Source organism: Drosophila yakuba, chromosome 2R (genome assembly GCF_016746365.2).
Source record: "Drosophila yakuba strain Tai18E2 chromosome 2R, Prin_Dyak_Tai18E2_2.1, whole genome shotgun sequence".
Classification (NCBI taxonomy): domain Eukaryota; kingdom Metazoa; phylum Arthropoda; class Insecta; order Diptera; family Drosophilidae; genus Drosophila; species Drosophila yakuba.
The window spans coordinates 19,066,365-19,085,520 of NC_052528.2; the positions used below are offsets into that span (position 1 = coordinate 19,066,365).

Below are 19,156 nucleotides of genomic sequence, written 5' to 3' on the forward strand. Positions count from 1 at the left end.
CTGCAACATCGGCAACATCGGAGGCATCAGCAGCTGCCCCATGGCGTCAAAATTGTGTGCAAGCCTACAAACGTTTACCAACACTCCCAGGAAAAGGGCTCGCACAGGGCGAACTATTGATTTTCAGGCACAGTGAAACCTATAGAAAGAGTCTACATAGACTTCTGCTAGTATGCCAAAGGTGTCCAAACAAGTTTATAATTTAATTTGCCGCAAACAAGCTCCAGTCGCTATCATCAAATTTATCTTATGCAATTGTATATGGCAGGGTGTGTTTATTTTCCCGATAAGTTTGGTGTCTTTTATTACGAATGAGTACTATCTATAAATGGCTATAAATTAGCTATAATCCATGTTTTGAAAATACTTACAAATACAAAACAGCATTAGTCATCGAACAAAAAACAAGTTCGCAACGGATCTTCTAGATTCCAGTAAAACAAGCAACTCAACACGTTTTATTACACGCCTGATATAATGGCATACTAATGATGTGTGTATAAAACTTGATTCTGATGTTTTGCATTTGACGAAACCCATTTCACTTATCTAAATTTTCAAAGACTCTCCTCAACGCAGCCCATTAACTTTGGTTTATGGCTCTGAAAGACAGGCGAAGTGCTTCAATCTTCGTTTCAGAGAGGCTAGATCTTTTTACAGCTTCGCATGTGGTTCCAGATCAAGAATGGGGTTATGGTCTGGAAATAGATCATTCTTCTGAGGGCCATAACTTTAGGTTGCTCCCGATGGGGGGCTATTGTAGCGTGACCACTGTGGCATACTGCTACATGGGCAGCAGATCTTGCAGTGCCTTAAAGTTGCTCGGCTCTGTGTTCATAGCTGGTAATTAGTGTTGTTGTACTTATTGGCTTTGGCCTTGGGGCGCGTTACCACCACCGAAATGGCTAAAATGGGAAGAGGTTGCGAGTGGCTGCAACACGACGTTTATCGCGCGCTCGCATCGCGTTCTTAAGGCAACTAGCCCCCAACATCCACCCCCTCACCTCTCACCACTCCCTGCGTATCCCGGCATATCGGACCCTACCATATAATGCAGCAAGGGAACCAGCCTTCTGGGCATGTTATCTTGATCGTTGGCCCGTTTTCCCTGGCCACCTTTTGCCTCCCGATCGCCTTGAATCTTTTTTTGTGTTTTTTTTTTTTGTTCGTTCTGCTTCTCATATATGCATAATTCTTGTTTTTACAATTTAGCAGCGATAATGATTTTATATATACACGGCGATACGGACACGCCCCCTTTTGGGCCAGATTGATTTGAGCCTGGCCTGTGCGTTTTCCCCCGTTGCTTTTAATCAATGCTAATCCCAGTTCTTGATTTGTTTCATGTTCCTCGCATGTCTATTGGTATTTATGGCCCGCACACACATACACAACCACACGCATACATAAACATACACAAACGTATCCCTTTCGGAAAATCCCTGGGCATTAGGCGAAATAACGGTACTTTGGCATATTATGTTACTTTTATGCGGAAAACATGATGATGAAACGCAGGCACGCAGCCTAAACACCCGATACGTCAGTTGCTCTCCCTTTGCCTCTTCCCCTCCCCCTTCTCTGCACACACACGATAGCATTTGTCATGTGGCCACGCCCCCTTCCCCTATAGCACACCGCCCCCATTTTCCACCTGCTGTCGCTGTCTATAACAAAACATTTATAGCTTCCTGTCACGCTCAGGCGTGTCCCTCGAGCTCTGTTCGCCGCGATTGTCTCCCTTTGTCTTTCCGCCCAAAGTCCCCCCTTCCCCTTTTGGGAGGTCCCCCCTCCCTGTTGCCCCTGCTCTTGAAAGCCCTCTTCTGACTGATGGAAGGATATGGAAATATAACGTATACGCCATGCTGAACTACGCAAAACGACTGAAAAGAATTGTCAACTTCGATTTGCCAAATGCAGAACAGTTAAAGATGAATTGATGTACCAAACTCGAACGGAAGAAGTTGACAACTGATTGATCAATTATCACTTAACTTTATTGGGATAAGTTAAAGAACAAAACAAGTTTGTCAAGAGATCCTACATGTGTCTGTGGGCACTTCAAATGTTACAATTTTTAAAGAACGCTTAATATTTCAAGAAATATTCAAGAGCCCAAAATAACGCCTAGATATTGATTTATGTTGACAAGCATAGAGAAAAAGACAGAAAATAGTTTATAGTTTATTTGCTACACTCAGTGAATTGTCAACTGTGATTTATTAAATGTAAAAGGCTGAAGTCAAGGGGGGATAATTGAAGAAAACGTCAGAAAATACATTGATTAATTAAGATTTTATGTCGGAGGTGCCTTTTTGGCGAACTGCAAATAATGTCCACCCATATCGGACACAGCTTGAGATTTATAGCGAAGTCGAAGAACGAAAGCTGCACATAATATACAACATTGTAGGACTCACCTTTGTGCAAAGGGCGTGACCATAATTGGGTTATTTCGACCGAGGTCCGACGGACGATAAAGGGACAACAGTTGGTGGGAAAGGGAAGGGGAGCACTGTTGGGCGGAATCATTAATATCAAAGGAGACCATAAATATGCTACAGTGAATCAATAAAAGGCATAAAATCCAGTTACAGACCCGCCTCCGCGCCCACGGCATATATTTTTTATTGTTTTTTATTATGATGATGCGTGTGCGAGCCCAGCATGCAAAAAAGTTCATCGCGAAGGGGTGTGAGTTAGGATTTGGGAATGGCAATGGCAATGGGTAAAATAGAAGTCCCAGGACTAAGGATATCCAGGGCTCGGGTCCTTGGCGCACGCGTGAATATTTCGCAATGAAGTTGTAACTACGGCAACCGGCGACAAATCATAAAATTTATGAGTCGAGTTGCCCCCCACCACACTCTATCTTTTAAGCTAGCCGCCTCTGGGCAATTTAATGCTTTTTCTCTTATTTTCCATTTTTGTGCCGGCGAATTTATTGTCGGCTGATTGGCCTCTTGGTTAGGCCCCTCTGTGGCATAATGCGGTTGGTATTCTCGGTGGATTCCCGACCCCCGTTTCCACTTATTCCCATCCTAGCCTTTTATGGCTTTTCATTTTGCCAGCTTTTGCTAGCTTTTTTATGCTTATTGAAATTGAAATGATTGTGGTAATTGAAATGTTTTTGCATGCCTGAAAGTTGGCCACTGGGAATGTCTAGAATGCGTCCGATGGTTCAGAAAAAATATGCTTCTTAATTTGGTTCGAATCGGGAGATGAGTTTAGCCAGAAGAAAACCAGTTAATACGATCATTAAGTCGCCGAGAACCCTGTTAGGTTGTTATGGCGTTTTAAATTAACCGGTTTGGCTTTCGTATCGTATTCGAAAACCTAATGTTAAACTCAGGTTCGAAAGTTTAATAGGTTGCTATAAAATCTTTCTTTTTCTCATAGTAAAATCCATTAACTGGTTGTCCTAATCACAGACTTCTTTTATGGTCATGACTTGCTGAAATAAAAGAAAATATTTCGAAGGATTGGTTTTAAATCTGTAAATTACCTATTAATGTTTACCGTTTTCTTGCCGTTACGTGCAGAGAATTATTGGCCCTTGCCTTTTAAATACCCAAAAGTAGAAACCATTTTTAAGACTTTGACTGTAAGCGTCTTAAATCCGTTTGAAAGTAAAATAACAGTGAGTTTAAGCCAGGAAAATACTTTTAATTAAATGTGTAATCCCCACAAGCAGCGTCTCAGGTTGTGTGTTAGTATGTCCTTGCAGAACTTTCCATTAATGTTGTCCCTTTTTCCGAAGGACAACGAACGCGCACACAGCGTCAGGACACAGACAGGCATTCAGGCGATGCCCAATAAGTGTCAGTTGTGGTTGACAAATCGCATAAAAAGCAGATGTAGATCCAGGAGCCTGGAGGAGTGGGGATGGCGAAGGGGAAGGAGAAGGAGAAGGGGAGTTGTATGGCGGAAAAGCTGGAGTGGAGTTAGCAGCTGAGAACAGGGAATTCATATTTCCATGCAAATGCAAATAACAAAATAATAAAATGCACAGCATGGAGAAAAACACTGATAGCACAGCACTCGCATGAGAGGGTGGATGAGAGTGGAAAGCTGGGAAAACAGGAGCACACACAGAAGCACACTAACACACTAACACACTCACACACTCACACTTATGCGCAAATTTGCAAGGCAAACCATTTTTCATGACCCTGTGAAGCAGCTTCCTCGGATGATGGCGACTTTTCATGTGCAATGCACCTAGGAGTGCTGAGTGTTTGTCCTTGTATTTTGTCGTAAATTTCACGCATAACAGCGCTTTATCTTCATCCTGCCGTGTGTGCTCAGTTTACCTTTGACTCAGAATTTGGGTGAAAATATAAAGTAATGCCGACACTTACCATGTTTCCTCTTGCCATTTTTCTCTTTTACAGATAGCAAAAAAGTGATTGATCCGCCGGCCAACTTTGAGGAGAATCCTGGCGAGCTGGGAAAACCAGTGCGTCTGCCCAAGGAAATGTCCGAGGAAATGAAGAAGGCCGTTGACGATGGCTGGACCAAGAACGCCTTCAACCAATATGTATCGGATCTCATATCCGTTCATCGAACTCTGCCCGATCCTCGAGATGCCTGGTGCAAGGACGAGGCGCGCTATCTGACCAATCTACCAAAGACCGATGTCATCATCTGCTTCCACAACGAAGCCTGGACTGTGCTGTTGAGAACGGTTCACTCGGTTCTGGATAGGTCGCCCGAACATCTTATAGGAAAGATTATCCTCGTCGATGACTACAGCGATATGCGTGAGTTTGGACTGTCTTCTCTGCGTCTTACTTCAGTTTTTAATGTATAATCTCTGTATTATAGCTCATTTGAAGAGGCAGCTGGAGGATTACTTTGCCGCCTATCCCAAAGTCCAGATAATCCGTGGCCAAAAGCGAGAGGGTCTGATCCGAGCCCGAATTTTGGGTGCCAACCATGCCAAGTCCCCTGTTCTCACCTATTTGGATTCCCATTGCGAGTGCACAGAAGGTGAGTTGAAAATACGCGAATTAAATATTCAGGCTGCCTAAAAGTATGCAGCACTTTTTTGCGGCCACAACTTTTCTACTTTTTTGGCATTTGCAATTTCAATTTGCAATATTGTCAATATGCTAATTGCCCAAATTAAGCTCTTAATTGACTATCCAACTTTTGTTAGCTGGTGATGGTCTATAAAAAATTCATGTTAAACAAATATTTAAATTTAAAAGTTGAACATCAAACGGCAAATTTTAGTGGTGCTAAAAAATCTTTTTCCACAATACATGGTTGTTAAATGTGATTAGTCCATTTCCCAGCGGATTCGTTGTCGTATCTCGTTGAATGTCGAGTATTCTTTTCTTTGCCAAACTCAATTTTGATGGCCATCAAACGAAATCCGTTGGGACGAAAACAATGCCAATAAAACGAAAGCCTAGCTCTAGAGCAATCACTTAATCTTCGGCATTAGGCCGACTCTGTTACCATTTTTGCCTCTCATTTTCTGTTTTTATTAAACTGATGCACAGAGACAAAGTGTAGACCTACGAAAAAGGCAATCAATTTAGTTTATTGGGAATCTTGACAGATGATTGCCGAAATGTAAAGAAAATCAGAACAAAGTGAACTACATTTTTTTCTACTTCGTTCATGGATGGAAAAAGGCAATTAAGCCAGGCAGGAAAAAAAAATTTTTCCATAGTATATTGATCCTTAAGATGATTTATGATTTAATACTAATCGTTAACGCTTTGCAGGATGGCTTGAACCACTTTTGGACCGCATTGCACGTAATTCCAGCACTGTCGTGTGTCCTGTCATTGATGTCATTAACGATGAGACACTGGAGTACCACTACCGCGATTCCGGTGGAGTAAATGTCGGAGGATTTGATTGGAATCTTCAGTTCAGCTGGCATCCGGTGCCCGAACGTGAGAGGAAGCGCCACAATGTAAGTGAATCAGTTCTTAGATATTATTCCAGTTATCAAGACAATATTTCTTGCGGTGTACTAAGGATATTAGGCACTGTGGAATGAGCGGTTTTTGTGCGGTTGACTTAAGCATACATGACCATTTATACCGCAATGTTTGCTTTTAGTTATGTTTGTTTTACGTTGGCAGGGTTATAGCCATATCCACCAACTTTGCTTTCCAACTCCATTCGGGCAGTTTTTCCCTTTTGGAATGCCAAAACCATGAAGCCGCTTAAAGCGCTAGAACGTGACTACAAAAACTGAATGTTTGCCGTGAAAAGGGAATGCGGCTGTCAATACAAACACACACATTCACGTACCATCCAATGGCAAAGAGGGAAACGGAAACAAACACCCATTCTCACGTACAGGCCACAAAAGTGTCGTTCGCAATATGAGCTATTAGAACTAAGAGTCGTTTCCCTCGCGCAGATGAGCTTGCAAATTTATACTCAAGTTGGGCTGCAGTTAGTGGAGAAGTTATAGCCTTGGTTAGTTATGTATGTATACGGGAGGATAGTGGCGAATAGCCCCAAAGCATTCCGGAATTTTAAAGAGCCATAAAGGTTATAATCGTAAAACAGAGGATTCTTAAGGTCAAGATGCCCTATTTCTTGGCTAAACAAGAATAATGGAATTTTAGAGAGCATCAAAGTGTAGTTAAATAAACACATATATATGGGAGTAACAACTTCCTTTTTGAATTTCAGAATGATAATTCAAGTATATTTCAAGTATGGATATTTCTTCCTTAAAAGTTTAGCAGCTTCTATCTATCTCATCTTTCTTTTAGAGAGCGTTTGCTCACTTTATGACCGCCTGCACCCAACACGTACAAACTTTTCCCATACACTGACAAGCAATTAGATACTCCCGCGCATGTGAAAGGGGTAAAAGAACTCCACAAATGGCCATTCGAAACTGTCGATGGGTTTTCAGATCCGTCGACAGCTGCTGCCGCATGTGTAAAAGCGGGTTAAAGTCCTGCTTGGCAGAGCAGTTATCCACTTTTCACCTGGATTACAATCTGAGGCAGATGCTAGCGCGAAATGCTGGCCGTTTCAATTTACTATTTGTTTAACGCTTTAATTAAAAGTTCATAATTACACCGTGTCGCTACCCTGATTCTTGTGTGCGAATTGCCTTAATGCCCGGCACATGGTGGCGATGTATTACGCATACGCCGCCTGTGGCAAGGCCACAAATTGCAAATGGCGAATTGCTGAGGCGAAGGAGCGAAGTGGGGTGTGAAAAAAGCGGGCTATGACACTGCAATTAAAAGCCAAAAATGTTAAGAGCAAATTCTGCGACGTCGGTTGCTTCGTTTTTGCGTCTGTTTCTGTTGCATCGCCGTTTTGCGGCGTAAATATCTGGCGTAATTGTTTTTACAAGCGCCAGGGGGATTTATGGCAGGATTGTTGCCGAAAAATCCCAGCACAGGCCGGAATTGTTGCTGCTTCCTGGCAGCATGCAGCTTTCAGCATGCAGCGTGCAGCATGCGGCGTGGTAAATTCTGTCTCCATCCTCGCCTCAAGTTGCACTTAGCAGCTAAATCAAGTAAAGCATTTCCCGTCTGCAGCAACATTGGCAATTTGCCGACCGACCGGCGGAAGGCAACTGCTGCTTGAACCCATAAATGTTCTTCCCCGCCATGTTCCATGTGTGTGAGTGTGCTTTTGCGATTGGGGAAGATAATGGGCAACGCGGAGAATTTTCCATTTTCCTGCTGCTGCACATGAAAAGTGAAAAGTTCTGGCTTTAAAATGTAGGTTAAAGTGGGTGCGCCAAGAAAATGTTTAAGCTAGCCTCTCAACCGATTGCTAATTTCTAATATCTATTTGAGTTATGCCACGCCAGGTGGCACAAACAAAGCTCAACTGCTGGGGATATACACGTAAACTCCATCCCCTTTCAAGGGATTTTCGGCTGCTGCCGAGGGGCACAGATGTTGACAGTCCCAAAGCTGCCTGAACGAAAATCCTTCCAGCAACTTCTGATGTCTGTCCAAAGTTGCTTAACTTGTTACGAGTTGCCAGCAGCAGTGAAGCAAAGGCAACAGCAACAGCAACGGCAACAGAAACAGCAACAGTAATAAGACTAGCTTGGGGAATCAAAAATACATATTCGTTATGGCCAGTGCCATTTCCCCTGCACTCAAAGTTGCTACTTCAGCTTTTGTTTGTATTTCCTTGGCGGATCCTGATGCTGCTGCAAGGTAAAAGTTGTGCTGCTTTCAGCAGGCAGTGTATATATATGTTATTTTTATACTCCATCGCAAAATTCCCCCGAATTGAATCGGCAAAAAGGAGCCGGCGACTCGGCTAATGGCCTCCCACTCCATCAGCAAATCAATCAAATCCAATTTTAAAAAGAAAATTCCAAATCTGTGGCAGTTAATCATTTCCGATGGATTTCTTAAGTTGTGAATGTTCGTTGAAATATTGTTGAGCACTTTTTTTTGTGCCCACGGATTCTGTGAGAAACACCGTTTTGCTTTATAACAAAACAGCTTTAGAATTATTATACTAATATCCAATAAAATGTTATATATTATTCTTGTTATGTCATATTTGCCGACTCAAAGCGATATAGAAATTTAAATATTCCCGAAACCACTGCACATAACATGAAAATTAATTCGCCTCGTTGGCACAACACCGCAGGCTTCCGTATATATACGAATATTTCTATGTGGCAGAGCAGTGCAAACTAATCCCCGCAACGAGAAAAAAAATCTGGAATAAAACTACGGGTGCAAACAAATTCTCATAAAGCAGATCCCAGGGGCGGGAAGTAGTTGGCTGCTGTGTGAAGGGCGCTGAAATACTAATCCAATTATTTTAGTATAAAGAGTAGCAGAAGCGGCAGCATCAGCAGCAGCAGCTTCAGTAGCAGCACCACCAGATATAGTAAAAACTTATTTGATAGCGTGGCCAGGGCGTATGCGCAATATGCGTGCTGCAGGAGCCAAAGGCAAACGCACACGGAGCACTCATACGCAGTGTTAGCCAAAGCGTTTAACTATACATAGAGAGGCCAAATATACATAAAGAAGAGTATGCCTGAAGTGCCAAATCTCCGCAGCACGCGCTCTCCATTCCCCTCCCCCTTGATACCCATATATATATGGTATATCCTTGTTTCTCAGCCGAAATACAGGAGGACTTCTGTAACCTGAACGTGAGTAGAATTTGTGTGTAACTAGAAATGTATCGGAAATTGATTGGCGTTAGCGTTTAAAAGGTAGTAAAATGATAAAAATATCAAAATTATATATCTTCAAGCATTTAGTTAAAGTAGAAACTAACCATCTAAGCAAAATGGTTGATCTTCTGGAATTTGAGTAAAGTGCCTTGTTCCACCGCCATTACACGGTAAAGTTTTTATGTTCGCCACACGGAAGCTCTTCCGTAAATAGAAAATTGTGGGCAAAGTTTACCTTTAAAAACTGTTTAGGCTGTCGTCGTGGCTCGTTGGTTCCAATTCCAACCTGCCGTATATATGCAAGTGAAATGGGGCCTGTGCGGAATGGTAAATGGTAAATGCTTTCTAATACCCCAGGAGATGTGAAATGCGAAAGTGGTTGGGTATGGAGGACTAAAGATAGAGCTGCTCTCATCACGTTTCATTTCATTTCTTTCGTTCGGATTGTTGGGTCCCATTCGAGAGCCTTTCTATGCCTTTTTGTACCTTTTTTTGCCTTTTGGTGCCTTTTTGTGCCTTTGTCTGCCAGTGGTTGTAGTTGTGAAATCGTGCATAACACAGAGCTATAGCTTACGAGTTGGGGTGTGTAATACGCTGCGTATGCGAAGTTTTCGACGTTTTCGCTTCAATGACAAATGTTGAGCACTCAATTTCGAGCTTTCGTTGCCAGCTTTTTGGGCACTCGATATTCGATTTGCGATGGCTCGGGGGTGTCAGCCACTCTGGTTGCTTTAATAATGAAGCCGATTAAGTATTTTCTGTCAAAGTCAATTGGATTTCGCCTATTCATCGAAGCATTAAGAGCATTGACGCACAGCCCACAGCGAATGCCTAAATATTCCCCTGGGTCTTCTGATTGTGTAGTTTATGAGCAGCGTGTCGAAAATTAATGCTGTGCTGAAACGCACATTCAATACATTAAATTGTGAAAGAAAGAAAATGCGATAGCGAAGTTTATATTTTGAATACGCATTCGGTATCCAATCAAGTTGCGTAGGCATGGAAATCTATAATTAAATTGCCAAATTTGAAATGAATATTATATGCTCTGTGTGTCAAATACCATTAGGAGTAGCAGTAATTGATATTAATGAACATGTTTCCTTTGAGGCCCAACCATAAACTGAAACCATTATGTGTTCTCAGGCACTTTATGACATTACAAATATAAATGGGTCAAATATTTCTTGATCAAGCATTTTCTTCACATGGTCAGTTATACATAAATCAAACTGACATCCCACCTTAGTTGGTCAGGCGGTACTTAACCGCCCTGAGGATGGGGTACTTCTCGTTGGTGCAGAGTCCTCGGAAATCGTCATAGGACAGGTCGAACAGTGCGACTCCACCCAGATTTTCGGTGCGCACATAGCCGGCCTTATCGGCGGCGGTGTCGGGATCCTCGAAGCTCACCCAGATGCCATTGTCGCCCTTCTTGTCGGCTGCCCTATAGGCATACGATCCGAAACGCTTGGCGGGATCCTGAACCTTGGTCAGCGGAGCACTCGCGCCCTTGGAATAGGCGTTGTTCTGGTTGGGCAGCAGGGCACAGACCTCCGGCCAGCTGTAAATGCCAGCCACCTGACTGTTGCCACCGACGGGAGCCTCGTCCTTGACGTCCTTTACGGGGGGCACACCAGTATCGCCAGAGTCATCGGTCAGCTTCCATGGACGACCGTAGGTGGCCACGCCCACATTGATCTTGCTGGCGGGACAGTTGTTGCGCAGCCAGTACTTCACCTGAGCAGCCACATTGAACTCGGGATTGCGTTCGCTCAGTTCGTAAATGGGTGCGGCATAGTCGGCCACTTCGGGATTACGCTGGGGCGTGAAGAAATCGAAGGCCGCCAGATTCACAAAGTCCAGATAGTTGACCACAGCGGGAATGTCGTAGAACACTGGTGATGGGATTAGTATTACAAATGAAATCTCTAGACATTTCGAGTGGGAATACTAACGGGATGAGTTCACATTGGGCAGAACGGTGGTGGAGAGCAGCAGGTTATCCGGACGGAAGGCGTTCTTAACATCGCGGAGCAGAGCAGTGAACTGTTCCTTGTGCTCCTCGGACTTCTCATCGACGATCGAGTCGCCGGAGAAGACCTTCTTGAAGCCCTTCCACAGGCTGCCGATGCCACTGTGCACCTTCTTCGGCTTGTTCTTGGGGAACTGCCAGGCGACATCCAAGCCATCGAATCCGTAGGTCTTCACCAGCGAGTAGACGGTGTTCACGAAACGATTGCGACCAGTGGGACTCTCCAGCAGTTCGAGGTACTTGTTGGGCAGCTCCTTGGCATCCTTGTCCAGCTCAATGTCCTTGTCACCACCCACACTCAGCAGGATCTTGACATTGGGATACTTGCGCTTCAAGCGGGTCACTGTGCGGTACAGTCCCTTGCCCAAATCCAAATCCAACTGCTGGTTCAGACTCACCGCCTTGTGCGAATCGCGCTCGATTCCGGCGTAGCCATAGATCAGATAGTCGCAGAACTGCAGAGCCGGCTCCAGTTCATCGATCACCAGCTTGCCCAGACCTAGATTAATGAGCGGATTTGGCAATTAAGTGCTGAGTTCTACGCACTGGGAAAAACCTGATCTTTGCTGTCATCACTTTAGTACATAGTTTATGTTCAAATTCATTAAATTCTAACTTAATGATTCCTTCTATCTTGTAGCACATATTTTCAATGCAATTAAAAAGTTTTTATTTCAATTTATGAGCAGTCTCGGTGATTTACTTTTCAATTATCGCTAACACACTCGACCCAAATTGCAAACAAATAACAAATTAAACAAATCGAGTTCCGAGAATCTGTTGATAAGCTTAGTCTGTTGTTTTCGATTTCGTTTTCTGATTTTACTTTTTCCAATTGGCAACTTCCAGTGGAGGTTACATAATAGTTTAGAGAGAAGTATAGTCTATAAAGTAATGTGAACTACGGGGTATACCAACCTTCCTTGACGAAACTGGTGGAATCGTAGTAGCAGACCAGGTGCTTCTTGGGCAACTGCGGAGCTCCCACCTTGGAGGCCTGAATGCTGGCCAGGCACAGCGAAACGATCGCTAGGGTTTTGATGATCATCTTTGATTCGCGGATTTCACTTGATTCCGTTGAGTTGTGCGCCGCTCAAGTGTCGACTTGGAACTGAAACTGGGGCTTTACTTCGCATCCCAGCTTGTCGAAGGTTGAGACGTGGTCGTCATTGTTGTTCTTTTTGTTTCTTTTTTTTGCTGTTGTGGGTTGAGAGCAAAGTGTGAGCTGATAAACAAAGCTAGGCTCGGACGCGATCATTAGAAATAAATACAGTGGAGATTGGAGCAGGCGAACAGGTTTAATATATCTTTTCTCTAGGTTAATTTCTACTTCTTGTTTACTTATTTGAAATTACTTTGTTACCAAACTTCTGAATTTAAAGTATTTATATCAATTACAAAACTTCAATTAAATTTCACTTATTCTGAACTGCAGCTTTATGGGCCTTAACTGATTTAAAGTACTTTGTAAATCTTTAGTAATCTCGTAGGTGTGAATCATCTTTCAAAACTTGTTTCTACTGTATTAATTCCAGTACTTTTGTGTGGGCTTCGCACAAACATATTTAAATTTTTACGACTTGGATGTCGACAAATATTATTTTTTCGCTGTTTTCTTCTCAACTCACTTATCATTGGTTTGTTTTCTCTTCTTGTTTGCTGCTGCTCATGAATTTTTCGTGCCTCGGCATCGCCAAATTTGAGCTTTTAGGCTACAGCTGCTCCGCTGTTATCAATTCCCGACCTCGATTTGTGGGGCTTTTGTGCTGAGCCCCAAGCCCAAGCCTGGGCTTCTTGTTTCCAGTCTTTTCTTTGTTTCCCCCAGTTTCCCTCTTGTTGATTTTGGCATAATTCTTGTGTTTGCTTGCCCTAATCGCTGTTCAATCCACTTCGCTTCCTTTTGTTCTGAATCTCTTTTGGTCACACATGCTGATTTCTGGGCTCTACATCGAAAAAAATGTAGTACTAGTTCAAATAAAGAAATTGGCATCCTCTTACCAACAAAAATAAAAATAAAAACAACTATAAAAGTTCTTAAAAAATTAAACTTTAACATGGGCGTGAGAGATTTATTTTTATCTTTTCAGACTTTGATTTTTTGCTGTGCTGGAAATGTTTTCTCTTTTTTAATAATTCATGCTTTGGAAGTGGGGCGTGTGCTCCATCAATTTCAGTTACTTAGTCCCTGTTGCCCTTTCTTGTTTTTTCCTCTCATGTCCACAGTTGCCATTCCATTGACGTATTCGTATGTAACTTGAGGAATTGTTTTTTAGAATTCATGGATATACTCAGTTTTACATTACGAAAGGGCAAATGGAATTGACATCCAATTCTCACATCTCCCTTCGGTTTATTTGAATGTTGGGAGAATAAAGTCTGTTGGTCTGGCACTCAATTATTTTTGCAGCAATTTCAATTTTTTACATTATCAATTAACAGTCTTGCTTTGATCTTTTTTGGCCAGCTTTTGTGGGTGTTAATTCACGGAAAGTGAGTGAAAAAATCGGGTTTAAGCTTTAGCTTTGAAAAACCAATCACATGCACGAGCGCTTTTGCCCCAAATTAAATAAATAAAAAAGCCAGGGAAATGGAAAAAAGGTTTCATTTTAGGTCGCAGGAGGTCTCCCAGTTTTTTTGTCGTCTAAAATTTTAGCAAAGCTTTTTCTCTTTTCGCCTAACGCATTTTGGTTAATTAATTTTCGCCATGCGCTTTTCGCCCAGTCAGCGCCAGCGGAATATTACTTACACATTTTCCTTGTAGTCCGCATAATTACGTGCACGTTTAACTTTTAATTGAAATGTTGTAACAAGAGTTGATGGTTGAGATAGGAGGTGGAAAATGCTGGAAAATATGGCAAAAAAGAAGGGGTTTTCAGCGCAGAACTGAACGGAGTGGAGTGGAACTAGGACCCGGGGCCTGGGGGCTTGTCATGGCAATTTATACAATTTCTTCTCGCTTCCCCTTCCTTTGCCTGCTGGTCTGTCTATATTTCAGTTTATTATATAGAGCTGAAAGCTGGCGCTCTTTAATTAAAAGCGTAGCCAGCAGACACACTCACACACGTTTGCATTTGATATTTATGAGCGACCCCGAAGTATGATACACTTTGGTGGATTGAAGCGAGACCGGTTGGCAGATGGCCAGCAGGGTGTTGCCTGCTTTTGGCCGGCATTAATAATATTCCAAAAATATTATGAGAATAGCCAGCAGAAGCTGAAGGCGGCTTTAACGAGGAACACTGCATCTACGGTAGAACTTCTTATGAAAGATTCAAAAGCGTTTGCTTCCTCTTGAAATTCCTCTTTTCTAAATTATTCGTACTTCCGAGATGGCAACTGTGCTGAAGTAGAAGGTATAAGCATCTAATGTTACAGTACATGGTATGGAAAAAAGACGCTAGTTATCGAGTTTCAACTGTATTGCTGCTCAAACACTCCGCCTTTTTCGTCAGCATATCTTTGCATATTAAGCCATGGGCAGAGGGCAAAAACCAGCACACACCAGTAAACAGAGAAAACTTTGTTGGCTGCTCGTTTGTTTCGGTGCGGCAACAGACACCCCCAACCCTTAACCCATGATAGTCGGAAAACCGCAGCAAGTGCAACACCAGGAGCAGCAACAAGATCGCTTCGCAATTTTCCCTCGTACTTTGTAAGTGTATTAATTCGCACCCAATGTCGAGGCACAACAGAAAATTTTCCCAAGAGGGATAAAAACCCCAAAAACCCGAGACTAACGACCATTTTGTATGGGCGGAGGCGGTGGCAGCGGGGATAGGGGGCGTGGCCAGAGTGATTTGTGGCTGTATAAGACAGATGGAGACCAGGGATGGCCGATGGCAACCGATGAGATGCAGATTGAAGCTCTTACCGAAGGCGAAGCAATTTTCGGCTCAGTTCATTTCGGCTAACTAATTGGGCCAAAGTGCATTTGTGGCCTGCAATTTTGCAGCCCTGGCCCTCACACAACATATGCAAATCACTCACTCAGCCGCACACGAAATACACACTTCCATGTATTTATGTATGTTCGTAGGTTCGTATATGCGTATATACTTACGTAAAGAGGCAGGGAAACGTATCCTGTGCATGAAAGTCAGCTTACGTGGCGCATGATTTATTAAAAAACGCTCGTAAAAATGCACAGCACACTCGACGAGCACGAAAAAAGCAAGAATGAATTCAATAGTCAAGTGCCTCGACTATAAGATACCCGGTACTCAGTCAAGGGAAGTGTTGTGGATAGCGAGGTATCCAACTATTAAATGGCTCATAATAAATAGTTCGATCTGTAAATTTGCTGGCATGTTCATGTGAGTTTATATTGATAAAAAAAACTATACGGACAAGAATATATACTTGATAAGATCTGAAACAAATATACCCCTTCACTCAACGAGTAGTGGGTATAAATAGAGGGGCGTTGGGAGAAAGAAGCACAACACATCAAAGGCAGAGCAGCAACAGTATGATATCACCCACTATGCCGCTGCTGCAAAAATGCATGAAAAATAACTATGGAAATAAGCAGACGCAGAGGAACTGGCAGAAGCACTAACAACAGAAGCACTAAAAATAGATATGAAATTTTTAAAGCTTCCACAGCAACTCTTAACCCATGGCAGGCACAGTCTTCTTCCTGCCACCCGCCCCTCGTGTTCATCGTTTCACGCCCCCTGAAGCAAACACTTAGTCGCGGATGATGAGAGTTGTGGGCGTGGCGCACACATATGGAAGGACGATCGACTGCGAGCGAAATTTTTTAGACCATCCATCAACTGTCAGCGCCGGGTTCATTTTTAAGCAATTTTCGCAAACGAGGCGAGGGCCAAAAACTCATGCCACTCCGAATGGGGTGCATACAAAATGTATGGAGAGTGGAAACTACTATTCCATCTAAGCTCGAACATAAAATTGCATGAATAAGAGAATATACAAAAGAACAAGAGTTTTGTATTTTTAACAAAGTTCCAAGCGACACTTTATTCTCATCTAAAAATAATGTGCAATATATGTTCACATTCATGCAGGGTTTTAAGGAAGTTAAACTTTATAAAATGCAAAATATTATTTTTGAAATACAAAGATATATTTTTTAAGCTAAGACTGGCTTTATGTATCAACCATGTATCCGAACCTTTTTTTTTAAGTGCACTTGCATGGAATTTAGGCAAAGTTTCCGCTGCTATTCTCAGCCACAGCCGCTCGTCGTTATCAGAAGCTCCATCCTGCATCCTCGTTCCCCTCGTGGTGGTGGTGGTGGTCAGGCAATCGGAAGCGACAGGCCATGTTTGGTTTTCATCGCCAGTTCCCGGCAGCGCAATTTCGTATTATTAATTAGCTGCCATTCCATCCAGAGGAGTGGAGGATTGGAGGAGCAGAGCCACTGTGTCGTCATGTCCGTGGCACATTTGTTCTGGTTAGCGGCGGTGGACTATAAACTCTGGTTTCGGGATCCTCGCCAGTGCCAACAGCAAATTGCCAGTTAACCCAATCCAAACGAGCGCAAACCGGGCTTCATTTGCATAGCGTCATTTTTGGGAAATATGTCTTAAGCCCCATTTACAGCAACTAATGGATGTGGGGCATTCTAAATGACATCCACGAAATGATAAATGTGAGAGAATTAGGGGCGCGTGAGTTTCCTTTTTTGTAGTGCGAGAGAGGATAGGATTTTATGAGAAAACCTGCTGTTTTAGTGAACAAAGTTGTCCATACCATTATACGAAAGTTGTAGCAAAGAAATATTATATGTGACACAATTTTAAATGCACGTAAAAACTTTCGTATTCAATTAGGGCTGCACAATCCTGCAGATGCAGATATGTCAGAGTAGCTAGACCCATTTAAATCTACATAACTGCTTAGAAATTGGATGCAAATGGGTCGCAGTAAGTGAGCCATCTGCATTTTGCTAACTGCTAACTGCTAATAGGTGCATATTTTCCGGCATTCGTCGTACCTACAAATTGCATGCATAATTTATGCAGGACTTGAGACCAGCGTCCATATTCGCTCATCAACTGGATGTAAGCACGTACTTGGAGGGCAGTTACCGCCCAACCATTTCCTCTCCACCAACTTTCCCATCTATCAAGCATCCATCTGCCCAGCTGCCATGCAAATTGAGCACGCGTTTCGCATAACCAAAAATTACACTTTCATCAAGTTTCGGGGGAGTCCTTGGAAGTGGGGGAACTAAGAGGTGGAAAATGGGGGGTTACTGCCCACGGATGCGGACAAGGCCAAAGGTAAACGTGGTCTTTACTTTGGGATAATGGTAAAAAGTCCAGCTTAGAGTGCACCTAGAAAAAAATTAACTTTTACCAACATTAAAACATACTCCCTAATGACTTAAGATTCTTAGATGAAAGGCATTTAAATTGAGCCATTATAAATAATCAAAGTTATCTAATTATCTAATACATAATTTACGTCTCTTGGCCGTTTATTTCTCTGTGCAACTTTTCTCAAGTTTCGCGAGCTTAAGAGCTTAAACAACATCAGAACAAATTAAATAAGCGCGGATTTTCGGCTCGTCCTTGGGTGGGTCAAGCACGTGCTGTTGGCCAGGCTTCTGCCATTTTGACAGCGTAATTTAGTAATGTCCTGGGGACGGCTGAGTTGAAGGTTTCAAGTGTAGGGGCGGAAAGTCTGCCTGCCTGCCGGCGAGCATTTGGCATTTTCTTTTAATTTTCCAACAGTTAAGCCGCCCTGCTTCTTGCGCGTTTCTCGCCGCCAGATTTCACTGCTTAATACGCAAAGTTGCACTTTGGTTTTTATTGCACTTGGTCCAGGGGATGTGCCGTCGGCTTCAGGACCTTTGTGCCAGGATGCGCTGCGTAGTAGTAAAAACGTACAAAGTTTTGTGCACGCGCTTTCGCGCCTGAAAATCGCTGCTGCGTTTTATTACAGCCCCCTTGTTGCCATGAGCGCGCCTCCAAGAGGGGCTCTGAAAGGATTTAGGTAAATGGAAACGGTGCGGGAACTTAATTCCGCTTTTATAGTTGCAAATCCTTTCTCGCAACTTTGCCAGGCTGACAGTCAAAGAAACTAAGTATCAATAGCTTGCTGAGCACTGCAAATAATCAGCTTCTCTTAAAGTTTAAAATTAAAAAATGATAATATCTATAGGGAATTTACCTTGGAAATCACGACTTAACACTAAATCGGGAGTAACTACGCCCCTGCCTTTTTGTCTTCCTCTTAAATAGTGAGGGTGTTGGTTAAGGGGTTTTTGGAGGGGCTTGGGGCGGTTAAGCATTTGCTAACAGTCCAGTGAACCGGTAATCAAAGCAAAATCAGCAGAGCACTGAAACAACTTTTTTATGCTAATTTCTACCACCTTTGCCCCCCGTTCCCTGTGCACGTAGGGATATGTGTGTGTGTTCGCTACATTAAACATTTAAATGCGTTTTTAAGCAGCCAGACAGCCTTGGCGATGCTGCTGATGCTGCCGAGAGTGGGTTAAGCAGGAGTCAAGAGAACGGAAGGGATTTGCAGCACTCGAGCAATAAGCCAAACTGTAGCTCCCGAATAGATCCACGCAGATGCAGGGCTACTTATAGCGATTCCACTTCCATTTCCATTTCCGCTTCCGCTGCTCTTCAGTCAGCCGCCCCCATTGACCTGAAGCACTCCTCAACTATTAACTTTGGCCAAGATTGCGACTTTTTGGTGCTTGGCTCGAAATGCAAATAGCAACTCGGGCGTATGAAGCTCTCAAGTTGGGCCCGCTAAGTTGCCACTTTGCCACCGTCTCAGAGATACTGTCGCTGTAACTGTAACTGTATCCTGTATCCTTGTACGCTTGTATCCATGCCTCGATGGCTCCATGTATCCGCGCGTGTGTGTGTGCGTGTGTATGGGTGTTTGTGGTGCCGCCTCTTTGGGGGCGTGGCGAGGCCCAAGCACTTGTCAAAGTCAACTTCACATTATGTCAAGCAGCGTTATATTCATTT

At 43.1% G+C, this 19,156-nt stretch overlaps 2 protein-coding genes across 3 annotated transcripts in view; one reads left to right on the top strand and one right to left on the bottom strand.

Annotated features, from left to right (window-relative positions):
* Positions 1-19,156, top strand: part of LOC6531371 (putative polypeptide N-acetylgalactosaminyltransferase 9) — a 58,642-nt gene that overhangs the window by 27,566 nt on the left and 11,920 nt on the right. For both annotated transcript variants that reach the window (XM_015195804.2, XM_002092138.3), the window contains exons 4-6: positions 4,395-4,763; positions 4,828-4,992; positions 5,739-5,932. In XM_015195804.2, the coding sequence (XP_015051290.1) occupies positions 4,395-4,763; positions 4,828-4,992; positions 5,739-5,932 (728 nt within the window). The remainder of the gene's footprint in view (positions 1-4,394; positions 4,764-4,827; positions 4,993-5,738; positions 5,933-19,156) is intronic.
* On the bottom strand, positions 10,293-12,313 carry LOC6531372 (imaginal disk growth factor 6). The gene is made up of 3 exons (XM_002092139.4): positions 12,114-12,313; positions 11,119-11,694; positions 10,293-11,058 (listed from the first exon to the last, which is right to left on the bottom strand). Exons 1-3 carry the CDS (start codon positions 12,241-12,243, stop codon positions 10,406-10,408), a joined length of 1,359 nt encoding a protein of 452 aa, XP_002092175.1. The 5' UTR covers positions 12,244-12,313; the 3' UTR covers positions 10,293-10,405.

Excerpts from the sequence above, each read along its gene's own strand:
- LOC6531372 (XM_002092139.4), bottom strand. The coding sequence starts at position 12,243 with ATGATCATCAAAACCCTAGCGATCGTTTCGCTGTGCCTGGCCAGCATT. Across the intron at positions 11,695-12,113 it reads CACCAGTTTCGTCAAGGAAG|GTCTGGGCAAGCTGGTGATC; the intron begins GTTGGTATACCC and ends TCATTAATCTAG. Across the intron at positions 11,059-11,118 it reads GCCCAATGTGAACTCATCCC|TGTTCTACGACATTCCCGCT; the intron begins GTTAGTATTCCC and ends TCCCATCACCAG.